The sequence below is a fragment of the Xiphias gladius genome, chromosome 6, assembly GCF_016859285.1.
Source record: "Xiphias gladius isolate SHS-SW01 ecotype Sanya breed wild chromosome 6, ASM1685928v1, whole genome shotgun sequence".
Taxonomy (NCBI): Eukaryota; Metazoa; Chordata; class Actinopteri; order Istiophoriformes; family Xiphiidae; genus Xiphias; species Xiphias gladius.
The window spans coordinates 7,173,655-7,187,197 of record NC_053405.1 but is presented as its reverse complement, the minus strand read 5'-3'; the positions used below and the strand labels follow the sequence as shown (position 1 = coordinate 7,187,197).

The 13,543-nt window shown below is 40.1% G+C and overlaps 1 protein-coding gene across 3 annotated transcripts in view; it reads right to left on the bottom strand.

Annotated features, from left to right (window-relative positions):
- Window positions 1–516: 516 nt before the first annotated feature.
- Window positions 517–13,543, bottom strand: part of znhit6 (zinc finger HIT-type containing 6) — a 35,207-nt gene continuing 22,180 nt past the window's right edge. For 2 of the 3 annotated variants that reach the window (XM_040128466.1, XM_040128469.1), the window contains exons 7-10: window positions 13,168–13,248; window positions 10,772–10,852; window positions 3,598–3,722; window positions 517–1,303 (exon numbers count right to left, since the gene is read on the bottom strand). In XM_040128466.1, coding sequence (XP_039984400.1) covers window positions 909–1,303; window positions 3,598–3,722; window positions 10,772–10,852; window positions 13,168–13,248 — 682 coding nt within the window. In that variant the 3' untranslated portion in view covers window positions 517–908. The remainder of the gene's footprint in view (window positions 1,304–3,597; window positions 3,723–10,771; window positions 10,853–13,167; window positions 13,249–13,543) is intronic. The other variant, XM_040128467.1, reaches the window with a different exon arrangement.

Sequence of the window (13,543 nt, the reverse complement as noted above, 5' to 3'; positions counted from 1 at the left end):
TTCACAAACAAGCTTGTTACTGACAAAATAATCTCACCTCAAGGCCATTTATTAGCTAGCTTCTTTTAGTTCTGGAGCTTTCGATCATATGGCATGATCGTCATAAGCAGGAGGAGTTTGCCCAGTAGTCGAATCATTCAAACTTCCTCTTTTCTTCTTGTTTCACGGCGCACACTATTTACGTTGGGAACAGGACTTGACAGAACAATTTCACCTCCAGGTCCATTTATTGAGCGTTCTAAAAGTTTTCAACCATATCATGTGATCTTTATGAAGAGATGGAGTCTGATGATGATTGAAAGCCTCAGAACAGCTACACCTTCAGACGGTATTTTCAGAGCATGAGCAGTGTGTGATGAAGATAGTCAACCCTTCTTTCCGAGGTAAAGAATGAGCTTCGAAAATGAATTATTAATGCAGATGAGATGACCATTATTTTTGTTTTGCTTGGTACGATACTAGTGTCAGCATCCCCCACTGATGTGTGGCAGTATAAAAACAAATATAAAATTTCAAAAAAAGGGAAGTCTTTATTTAGGAAAGTATGCTTCCATACAGATAGGCCAAACCTAAATTATAAACATTAACATGGAAATGATTCTCTGTAAACACACAGTGATACATTCGGTAAACCACTATACTTGTCAGTTAAAACAATCTGTATAAAAGGACTGAAAACACTGTATACTGCCACAAGACTGATGACTTCCTCTCAGATATGTCTGCCTCCTCTCTAATTTCATCCTGAACATCTGGGTATTATCATTCCAATCCACAGCTGTCAGCAGCTTTAGCTGATACATTCTCATCTTGACAGTGATGGTTATGAACAGGCACAGGCTATTACATAGCATCCTCCTTAGTCATGCTGACCTCAGCACTCTCAGTGGAACCAGTAATGTGCTCACTTATACACCAGTCCCTGCTGCTGTCACTGTGTCCACACTGTCTCCTAGTTCATCTTTAATCACCTGCACGTCATTAGCAGGGCTTTTGGCATCGCCACAGCTATTACCACATGGGGTGTTTTCTTCAGCATTTCCTTCCATCTCCTGTTTATCTTCCTCACTACTGTCTATGATCTCACCCTCTTCTTGCTCTTCCTGCCCTGATTCTCTCTTGGCCCTTTTCTCCTGTGGGGGTTCAGTTTCAGGGCTGGTCTCTGGAGCTCCCGTCCAGATGTTGGTTCCTTCTGCGGCGCAAGACCCTTGCAGGGATGGTGAAACTTGGGTCACATCCTCCTTCTGTGGGTCCACCCCTTTACTCTTTGATGAAAAACTACTGCAGGCTGACGCAGGTTCAGCTGAAACAATACAAGGCCATTTCTGGATAACATGATTAAACACTACTACAGTAGAATTCCTACATGTTCAAACCTATACACAGTCGATCAGTGCTGCATAAAAATGGTTAGGCGTAGCGGGGAGTCATGCTTAAACAGAAATGTTGAGAAAGAGACGGATCTTTTAGCTCCATGCTGGCTTCCAGGATTAGGCAGCGTGCCAAGCGGTTAGTTATGCAATAAAGTAAGGTGAACATGTGTGAAAGAAAGGTTGCAGAATACAAAACTGTAAAACGATAATTGTGAATTATAAGCAATTACTGTGCGACACTATGTCCATACAGTGTGGTGAGTCATAAAACACATGCAATAATGCATGCACACAGCTGCGTAAAATTCCCTTTAAACCTCAGACACCGTGGCAAACACATTTTCGCCTGTATTCTAAAAAACAGGCGAGGCTATAACATAGTAAAACAGGCTATAAAGGCTATAATATGACAGACTAATGTAATTCAGCTTTTCTTCTTTGTGTTGTAACATGAGACGCAATTAAAAAGCTATGCCTTTCTCCCATTAACCATTTGTCTTTGGCACAGACCATTACTTACTGAATTTAAAGGCCCCATGTCACTTTGACCATGTAAATTTGAGGTTCGTTCACATACATGACTGAAGACTTTGAGTTATAGATGGAGATGTGCATTCTCAACTGAGTATAAAAAAAAAAAAAAAAAGGTAGACCTGCTCTAGTCCAATGTTGACAAACATTACTGAAGTAAACAAACATTTCACAGCATTAGAACCAATTACATACTTAGATTTAGTTGTTGTCCAGTAAGAGACCTGTCAATAAATCTTAAGGTTACTTGTGTTATCCCGGTTCTCTGAGAAGAATGAATGAATCGCTATGGGATACGCCCCCTCCGATATTTGCAGAAGCACTTATTCATTACGCCACCCACCTTTATGTATGGCCAACACAATGTCACTTGCTCAACAGTCCTCATACTGGGGCAGACCCCTTTGGCGGCAGGCGCTAGTTTGTTGGGGAATGCGGTCCGACTTCTTTCACCATCGGTAGATTTTACCCTTCTCTGACCTATCTCAAACATTATACTATTGTGGCTTTGCTTACTAGAGACTATATGTTGGTTTGGCAAAATGTTCATGGGGCTAACTTTCCCTCTACATTTTGTTCATTTGTTCTTACTTAATCTCTCTCTCTCCTACATAGGGGCGGGTACATTTGGAAATGTAACATTAAAAGGTCATTTAACAATCTGATCCAAATAATTGCGAGGTAAAAAATGTTAATACAGAGGTGCTGGCTTAGGGTCAGTGAGGTCATGAATAAAGAGTCGACCTCAACTAACTGAATGTAGTTTAAACCAGAACACTGACCAGCTGCGAGCTGCCTGTATGGAGCCTGATAGACCCTTAACATTACTTTATCCTCACTGAATATGCTGCTGCCACAGTGTCCGATTGTTATCGCTTCCTGCCCAGCTTCCCAGGCCATGGCATGTGCAACTATCGGGATGTTTCTATGGCTAACATTATAGGAAAACAGTGTGGCACCGAGGCCTTATCACTGAAAACACACACACACACTCAGACTAAAATTACCTTATTCGTCATTCAGCCTGTCTGGGTCTGACAGTGTAATGATACGCTAACGCTAACCCTACTGAGATAGACGACGCTGTATGACCGCACTGCACATCTGAATAGGAAGAAATCGCTGTGTGCTTTTTCTAGATATAAACATCCGACATTGGAAGAGACTGACAAACAGGTGAGAAAAAGTACAGGCAGAACTCCTGTTTTCTCATCTTCTTTCATTTCACAACTCATGAAGTCACTGTTCAACGGTAAGCCATGTTTGATCCTTTTTGGCCATGGCTGCTGTTGAGGTTAACTTGGTGTGCATGATGCTGTGCAGAACACACTCATTTCCGTTGGGGTAGCATGTTGCCATAGTGAAAAAATACAGGAACGGGGAGTCTTAAAGTCTCAGCTGAAGAAACCAGGACGTGATACAATGCTGCTGGAATCGGGGGGAGTGGAGAGGGGATGGCGTTTTGGAGCTACGTAGAATTTTGAATCATGCCATATATCCACACTCCTGTTTGGTTAAAAATAAAAGTAAAAGGTGAAAATTGAAAAGGGATGCAAGCTGAATAGAGATGCAGAAAATATTTTCTGCAAATAAAGCATCAGTAGGTTAGTATTAGTGCAGAAATTAGCTTAAGGGTAGGATTTAGGAAATTTGTGACCTTTAAAACTAGATAAAGATGTTTTTGTTTTTTTACCTGGTCCTTTCAGTGGATATTCCTTCCAATGTTCTCTGCGTACAACATGCAGCACAGGATATTCAATCAGCGTTTTGTAGCTTAGGTTGTCCCTTAGGCTCTTCTGAATGTCCAACTCATGGTACCTGTTTCAGATAAAATTGAGGCACAAAAAAGGCAAGATGATTAAAAGACAACGCAATTACAGCATGCTAGGTAAATTATGTGACATTGGGCTCATTGTAGGTAATTTGAAGTTTTTAGGTGCTTGGTAGCAATGAAGACAGAGCGAAAAATGGCAGCTGTTGCTGGAACCCTAACTGGCAACTGCAGCTTTTTTATTTCCAGCTGCCTGTGGCACATTGATGGCTGAAAATCTTTTGAGGATTGATAGAGATTTAAGTCATGGCTTGGCAAACTGAAGATCCTACTTGGTGTTCGTCTCAAGAGATGGAAACTAACTTTACCAAGAATCAACAGCATCATTCACAAGCACATGGAGTCGTTGTCTTGCCCCTCCTTTAGCTCTTTGTATGAGATGACATCAGTCTAGTCTTGTCTCTAAGTACTCCTGTCATACATTAGGGATGGTCATAAATCACTAGCGTAAACAGTTAACTGGATTCTTGGGAGACACTGGTTGCCTCTACATTCAACTGATTCAGAACCATCCAGCTTAGGCTTTCATCACCAAGATGCAAGGAATCAGGTACTTTGGGTATATACAGTAACTGACATCATGCCTACCAGATGTCAAACCCCTGACAGACTGTAGATTTATGGAACCATGGTTTGTTTTGCTAAAAGCACAAGCAGACTGATAACCGCCCAGGTAGACACCCACTCCCCAAGCCAATCAAAGCATTCTGCTATTATGTGACATTTACAGGTCTTTACTGGAAGGCCAGCTTCCAAGAATCTCTCCTACCGGGAGGAGTTTGTCTTAGGTGGGCTAAAGATCATTTCACATGATCCTACGAAATAAAAGATAATATGTGTTAGCATCTCCTGCAGGATAGGATAAAGGAAGGAAGTGATAGTTTGTGGGTTTCATAACACAGGAAATTTCTTGCCAGAGTACAACAAATGGTTGCAGGGTATTGCTGACAAATCTCCACATCAGAAGAGTAGAAATAAGCTGTGCAAAGATGGACACAATATTTGGCAAATGGATCATAAAGTAGAACGAAAAAGGAATTAAAAAAAAAAAAAATATTGCAGCAAGTAAAAACAGGATATCTAAAAAGCCTGCATCCATTTGCAATATGCATACTCGACAAATGCTGTTTCCATTTCATTTGTTTTTATGTCTAACTGTAACAAATGAATGTTAGTGGATGTTTTTTATTTTTGTGACTATACACGCTAAACTAAAACATATGTGTTTGGAAACAACAGAGAAAGAAGGGTAGATGGCAAAGCAGACTGTGGCTCCCTGTGGTGTTGATGGGATTGTTAAAGCTCTGGCCACCTCTAGAAACATGGCTGGATGGCTCAGCCAAGGAACAGGCACACATCTGGTCTCTATATAGTGTTCTAGTGAATGAACAGAACAGAGGACAGGACTGATGTTCTCTTCAGGGAGGTTCCTATTGTTTCCCCTCCACTGATGGGACCCATCAGGAGGGAGATAACCATGGTAAGGAAACACTGAAAATATTTTGTTACTGAATAGACATTATTGTGATAAAAAAATATTTATGTTGAAATCTCGGGTTAATCTATTGCAAAAATAAATTGGACATGTCCATAGCTACTCACTAGTAGATACCTGTGATGTTTTGTGAAAGTGACTCACTGTAAGACTTTTGTAACTCAGATATTGTAAGAAAAATGTTCTTGTTTTGATTCATGTTGACCTTGGACACTCTTTGGATGCTGCTGGCTGCAAAGGGTTTCAAATGTTTCCTGGTATTTTTTTTATGTCAGCTTTTTTGTTGCCAATATTATGTCCTCAGTGTTATGCATCTTTATGATTAGGACAGATTAGGGCCTCATTTATAAATGTTAAGAATGCATCAATTTGACCTTGAAAGATGTATGTTCTGCTTATGCCAAAATTGTAACGTATGAAAAACAAAATTAATGTGAGAATGTGCAGATTTAAAAAATCTTTGAGCCAGATATAGTATACACATTTTCGACTACAGAAACAGTGAATTTACATAAAATGTTACACTGTCATTGCAATTCATTTTGAGTACTTCACATTAAAATATGAAGACTACTGACAGTCCTGGTCTTAATCACTTGGTTGTTGCTTGGATCTAAAAGCCCATCACCCAAATAGCATAGGGTATATAGTAGACATACACCATGTGTACAACTTCACACATTGTCGGAGACCGTAAGGGTGGAGGGTGAATGACGGACAATAATGGACTAGTCCCCCACGCCCCACGAGTACTTTGGATTGTTCCAAATTCTGTGTTGAAACCAGTGCAGCAGGAAATGGACAATGGAAGCCCCATTCTAAACACGTTTTGGCCTTATTTAAACAAAGATTACAATTTTAACTTCTTTTAATGTTAAATTGTGTTTTTTTAAAATATGACATCGATGACTATTATACTGTAAATTGAATTTTTTTTTCCCAACCCATTTCCCTTGAAAATGGATCACTGTCAGCATGCTTTGCTGCTTAGGATCACATAAATACACAACATTCGCCACTGTCGTTGTTGCAGAGCTTCATGAGTTATGAGAACCAAACTACATAAACAAAGCATTGCATTTTGGCACACTAACTGTCCTCGCGTTAGACTTCCGTCCATGTTGTTTTGGCAGTTCCATGAAGCTAAGAGCTCCGTTGGGCTGTTCCAGGAATTGGGATCACATCAACAAAAATGGTCCACTAAAACAGGGGCATCTCAAAATTAATTGGGGATTCCAGAATTTGACTGTCACAAGGTTATAAAAGGCAATGGTGGTGGATCCATTATAGTTGCTGCTGTGGTGCATGGAGGGGCATTTGTGGCAGAGAATATTTTGGGGTTTGGAGAGACTGTCGGAAAGTGTGTGGCATTATCTCCCCTATATGAAAGATTAGCTCATCTTGTCCACTCTATGAGAGCATGCGTTTCATCCTGCCTTCAAACGGGGCAATTCATAACATGTATAAGCATTTTTGCCTTCGGATGTGGACTGAGGACACTTTGTATGAACTAGTTTGTTTTGCAAATAACCTGGGCCATAACCTCAACGTACATCTGAGGTTGCTGGAACTTCATTAAATAAGGATGACCACAAATTTACACAGGCAGATATATTGTAACTGTGACACCCAACAATTATGCACTATTAACTGCTGCTATTCATGCCTTGCTATTTTAGTGACAATAACCAAAACCGGTCCAGCATTGCAGGAGACCTGCTGGAAAGAAACAAACTTGATCATAGCTCTAGAGAAAACTGAGGGAGAGCAGATCGAAAGGCTCAGGAGGTATAAGGAAAAGGTGTGCCGCAAATATGTGAGAGAAAGCACTGCTCGGGCAGGACAGAAACATCAGTGTCTTACAGGTCCACACAGTGGTTAAGGAAACAGAATGCACACACACACACACACACACACACGTTTCCTTTTTTTGGCTGCAAATGTAAAACCAGCATCTCTTACTTCTGACACGTCAACACTGCGGTGAGAGGAAGAGAAGAGGTAAGGGATAGGGGGACAGGGCATCCTCTGGATCTCAGGGGTGGAATGAATAAAAATAAACATTAAAAAATAGCACAAACAAACATCGAGAAGGGTGTGAATGATTCCCTTGATGCCCAGTCTGTCTCCTTTCCAGTAAGAGGATGTTGACTGATTCCACATCTATGTTTAGTTTAGCACAAGAGCTCCTTTATTTGACCGGGTTGATATTCCCGTAGACATTCAACAACAAATAATGCAGTCATGCCCTTTGTGTAAGACGTGGCGAATGGCCTCCGAGTAGCCATGACTACTGCTGTCGTGACTTCATAACATTAATGATACAGTTCAAAATTAGGGGTTTACATTTCAGAATGCATTACTCAAAAAGTGGAGGCCTCTTTGTGGTTGCAATGCCTTGACCCCATTTGGGACCCATAAAATGGGATGTGACCTCAGTCTGGAGGGGCCTCTCTTCTTATAAGAGCTATACTTTGGCCACGGTCCTGTTATGCAACTGTACCAGTTAATGTAAAGTGATTCTCCCTTGGCCAAGCATCCTAATTTTGCTGTACTTCCATTCAGCCACCCTCAATACAGAGTTGACAATAAACACTTACTAAAAATTGAATCACAGACTAAACAGACCTTCATTACACAAACCCACACTCACAGCTATTAAGTTTTGAGAGGAAAAGATTACTGAGAGAGAAAGTGGGATGGAGAGTGAGATTCATGCCAATGATTTACTCCACAGACTTGAAAAGACGCAGTCAAAACATGCCTTCTCCAATTGTTTGCTTAATGACTATGACTGTATCAGGTTAATAGCTGTTTAGGAGTCATTAATAAAATCTTTTTCTAGAAATGGGTAGAGCTGTTATGTGGATGATAACATCTGTTAAGACTCATTTCTTTAAAATCTCTCAGGAAAATGCAAGTTAAAAGCCACATTGTTGTGACTATTTCATGATACCAGCCCCGTCACCAACACTGAGATGCCGAAACAAAGGTGCCTACTATAAACTGGTAGAGCTGAAATACTAGGTAGAAAATAAAGTGGACAGTGAAGTGTTTTCTGTACATGGAAATGTGTAGTCAGAAACTGAGGTTCTTGACACATTTATTTATCTCAACATGGATTAAGTAACAAAGCCTGAAAGCTTATACAATACAATAAGCAATACAATAAGCTACTGTTGTAACAAAAAGATGCCTGGTCCTATTTTAAAGCAGGATTTTGTCAGCCTGAACAAAATCATGACAAAGGATATTCTGATTGTCTGCGGACAAGTTTGTGAAAATATTTACATTCTATTATTTTATTCATAAACCGTGTACTTGATTAGTCAACAGAACAGAAGAGACTAAGAGGATTTCCAGGTAGGATTACTTCACTTGAATACACTGCGTAGATGGGTAAATCTGAATTTGCAGCACGATAAAGTTTTGCAAGGTCAACTCCAATTTTTCAATTTTTATGTTATTATGAAAGCCCTCAGCAAAACATCATCATTATCATCTCTGTCTACTTTTGAAACTGTCTACCTTGAAACTATTAGTTTCCTTGAAACTATTACTTTCAAGGTATCACTAAGCTCGCATTCATTACACTAAACTACACATAAAACATAGCACATACATATTTAGCTCTGGGTTCCTCCTGTGAGCACTGAGGAATGTGCTGCAATCGTAAAACATCTGCACGGTTGTATCCTATTACACACACAGGCATGCATATACAGTATACCTATCACTACCAGCAGTGATGGAGGGGAGTCTACACATTGACAATGTGGAGAAAACCCCGGGTTTATCAGGCTTTCATGATCCTGTTTCTCCGACTCACGCTTATATAACATAATGGAGGGGGCACAAGTGTTCCTTGTTTTTGTGGTGTGGTAGTGTAATAAAGTCTGCATCCATATATAAACATGGAGAAGGAGTAACTAGGGCAAGATGGCAAAAGTCAATAATCACAAATTTTGATTAAGACCTACCTGTAAATGCATAAAACCGTTCTGGAGGTCTTACTGTGGTCGTAAATAACACTTTTGTCCAGAAACAAACATCTGACATTATAATTGTATGTCTGTTTATGATTAGGGCTTATTATCTTTAGTGTTATTTTATTTCTTTTTTTTTTTTTTAAATAAGAAGATTGACAGGAACTTTATGACCTCGTGAACATTATGTATTATTAATCTGTCATTATGCAGTGTTATAAAATACCTTGCAATTTATAAAACTATCATTATACTGGAACCATAAAGCTGATATCGTAAAGGTGTGTGGCATCAGAGATGATGATACATTTAAAAGCATTTAAACTTTCATTAACTTCAAAAAAGGGTTAAAGGTGACAGCCTGAGAGCTCATGCTAAACCTTGGCTCACACTGAGCTGTCACATCTCTACACTTGTCTTTCAGTAATTCCTCTTTATATAATGCCATAAAATATAATTGATCTGCTTAGAAAGTGAGTGTGACTCAGCCCACTGGGTAAAACAAAAGGAGCATGCGTGTGTAACAAGGATGAAGGATGGGATGGGAGGTTTCATGACGCCTCATGCTGGCCAGGGGGGTAGTGATTATGAGCACCAAGGAACATCTTTCACTCCATGACTAAGTGGAAATGGAGGACAGCCAAAGAATTCCAAAGAAGGCGAGGCAAATGGGCGCTATCAACACCATCCTCATGAAACCCTCATGAGACCCCCGTGAAAAAAAAACTTAAAAGAAAGACCGATAGGACGGGAAGAGAGGGCACACAGGACAGAAATTATGGAAACAAAGTGAGTGAGTGAGAAAGTGACAGAAAGCAGTGATGGAAGATGCAGAGAATTTTCTTGATCAGTGGAATGCGAAGCTTGTGTAGCTTTGCAGGAATTTACAGTGCAAATTATGTCGATTTCGCACACACTGAATAAATCAATCGTGACTGGCAAGCCTAATCGAACAGTGGCGGCCACATGGACGGGATGCCTTCGTAATGAAAGCACTTGCATTGTTTAATATCTTTACTTGAAATTGAACATTTGTCATGAAGAAGTTATTTTTCCACTAATTTATTTAATTGTAAGGGGTAATTTCAATGACCTCGAATCCCATCCTCTGCATTAGCTCCACTGCCCTTTAGCTGTGCAAAATTCCTCTTGCTCTATTAATAATTACACTACAACTTTGGCTAAGAATTGTGTTAGAACTCAAAAACTGTATGAGCAACCATGTCAGGTATGATAAAGAAACTCTGAAGGGGCATTCAGGTGGTTGAGTGGTTGAAGACACATACCATGTAACCACAATGCACCGCCTCCCTCTCCCTGAGTTTCTTTCTTCTCTATAGTGTTGTACTACAAAACAAAGTCAAACATACCAGGGATTAAACCCTGTTTAGCAGGTACCCACCTTGTTCAGCCCTAGCAGACCATGATCTCTGGTTTGACCCTGCAATTGAAATGACTATGGAAACCCCAAAAATATGTCTGATGTCAACCAAGAAAATATCACATTATTCGTTGTGTGAAATAAGACAGGTGACAAGTAGACAGCGAGTCTCACCTCACAGAGTTAGCCTTTCTCCCCTCTGCCTTCATGAAGACTTTCACATGATCAAATGGGGCGTGCACGTACATCTTCAACCTGAATCAGAAATTCACATCAACACTGGGGGTTAGCGACTCAAATCCAACCTCACCTAAAAGAGACAAGAAAAAAAAATGTGTGTACATTGGCTGAGAGAGCTCATTGAGTGCAGCACAGCAGAGACCCAAATGTCCACTTTTCTGGCATGCAGATTGATATGAAATGTATAGGCTCTGACTGAAGTATCTTGTGTAAGGGACAATCCTCCATGCCACTGATAGCCCAGGTACCTGAGCCAGCCTACGGGCCATGGAGAGTTAACCTCCACTCACTTGAATCTAGACTAAGCAGAGGCTGTGTCAACATGTCAGGCTGTGGGCCAAGTCAGGTGTCTGTTAAAGAAGTACACCAGTCTACAGTATGCTTCTGATGTCGGTTTTACAGTAGACTGCTTATTGCTGACTGTTATCAGGATAAGGCTTAGGTCAGAAGAGTCAGATTGCTCTTCTGTTAGAGGTTCAGATGAGGAACTCTGAGTATTCTGCAATCAAAGAGCCTGCCTTGTTCAAAGACTTGAAGTTAACGTTGGGAGAAACATGAGCCTGGGAAATGAAGAGGAAAGTGAAGCAGGAGCAAAATTACAAAGATAAATGTAGGAAAGTAAGATTGTGGGAATTAGACAGAACAGGAGGAGGAGACGCCGACCGAATCCTTCTTGAGTTAAATTGGATTGAGTTGGTTGATATGAAAGATCGGGATTGAAAATGACCTTTGAATAACATTTTCTGCACATTTACATTCAAGTTGAGCACAGCTGTGACAAAGTGAGATGTCACAGATCAACAGAGCGTTAAATTCACCACACATGCTCACATTCTACAGTTAATTTAAATTTTAAATAGAAAATATATTTGAATTTTTTTTGTGGAGAGGAGAAAAAAAGTCTTCAAAATAAAATACTTTGTGAATGTGAATCTGTTTAGAGCTATATTTGCGCCCTGATCCATTCCTTCACAAACAGGGCTCTTGTACATGCAGACTGATTTGTACTTTGTCTGTACACACTGCAGCCAAACTCAATTACAAGGGGTCTGGTCTGGCGTGCAGGCGACAGTGGACCTGTTACAGGTCATCAAAACCAAAGCCGCATTCAAGGCTACAAATGGCTGATATTTTTAGATAAAGAATGGTGCGGTTGGTAAGTAAATCTGAAATATAAACAGCCATTCCCGTTCTGTGTTTTCACAAGGGCTTAGTCTATGGAATGCCTTTAGATATTCAACCCACTGTTATTTATGACAAATAGCAAACATTCCATTTGAGAAGCTGGAACAAGAGATTATTTGGCATTTTTGCTTTTAAAATGACTGTCTCAGTCAACTGGTTATTAAAATAGCTGCCAATTAATCTCCTGTCAATCGAGCTCTAGTCAGCTCTAGTTTTAACAGCTGATTCATAAATACAACAGTGACGTTTAAGCTGAATCTTGACCAAACAGTTTTCAACAACACAAAAAGCTCATATGCTACATTACATCCCCAGGACAATGTGATGCAACAACAGATGTATGTAACTGCGTCACAGTAGCATTGGAACTGGGGCCGCTAAAAGTGCAGGTATCACTATAGCTGCATTACAACAGCAATTATTGTGAGAAATTCAATTTGCTTTGTTTTCTCCACTCTCTCTCCCGGTTGTTATGAACAAGAGAATCCACTAACTAAACCCAGCTACACAGTTTTTGCCAACAGTAAAACTGCTCATTTGAATTTCTCAAGAGAAAACAACAAGCTGAGCAGCAGTCATTATCCTTAAAGTCAGAAGTCTTCCAAGCCACGTATCAAACTAGTGTTGATACCTAGGTCTATTATGACATTGTTACGTTTTCTGTTTCTATTCATGAGTGACTGAAGCAAAACAGCCGACTAGTCTAAGGGGGTCTGGCTTTGCTCCAGAATTCAGCAGGAACTGTGGAGTGGAGAGATGAGAACGGCCTGTAGCAAAGACCCTGGCGCACCTCTACTTAGCACTATTCACAAAATCACCAATGTGAGTTGGATGCTTGGCCTCGGTGGGTAAATAGCAACAATTAGGGATGCACTGATATGATCATATGAATTGGAATCAATGCTGACATTGACCTAGGACCCAAGATGCAATTTCATACACCTCCATCACGTCCATAAAGAGAGGTTTGCCGATTTTATATTTTGGGAAAAAAAGTGCACTGGTATCGATTGGTACTCGACCAGTATGCTAAGTTTGAGATGGGTATCAGTGTTGGGAGTGAAAAAGTTGGATCTGTTCATCCTAACAAACAATCAGAACAAAAATATCAAATGGAACTTAAGTATTAATGGCACAAAGCTCACTTTTGGCGCCTCACAGGGTCCGACTCGGTAGGGTGGATATAAGGGGTCAAGATCTGCTCCATGGTTTGTGTGTCAGACACCCTAAAATGAAAAAGAGATTGTGGAGGAAAAAGCAAAATTAAGAGAAAATATGTGGACATCAAAATCCAAATCAAGTCACATCATGGTCGCAGCTTTGATAACATTTCTGTGAAGCTTAATAATTCTGTAAAAAAACACATACAGTAGCAGTCTACAGTATACACACAAGATATATTGTATCTATCAAAATGTTTTCTACAGCAACAAGTTGTCCTTCTGAGTATTGAAAGAATTTTTGATACTTAACACCAGTGTTTCAACAGAAATTTTGATGAGTGTATTATGAAAGAAACTG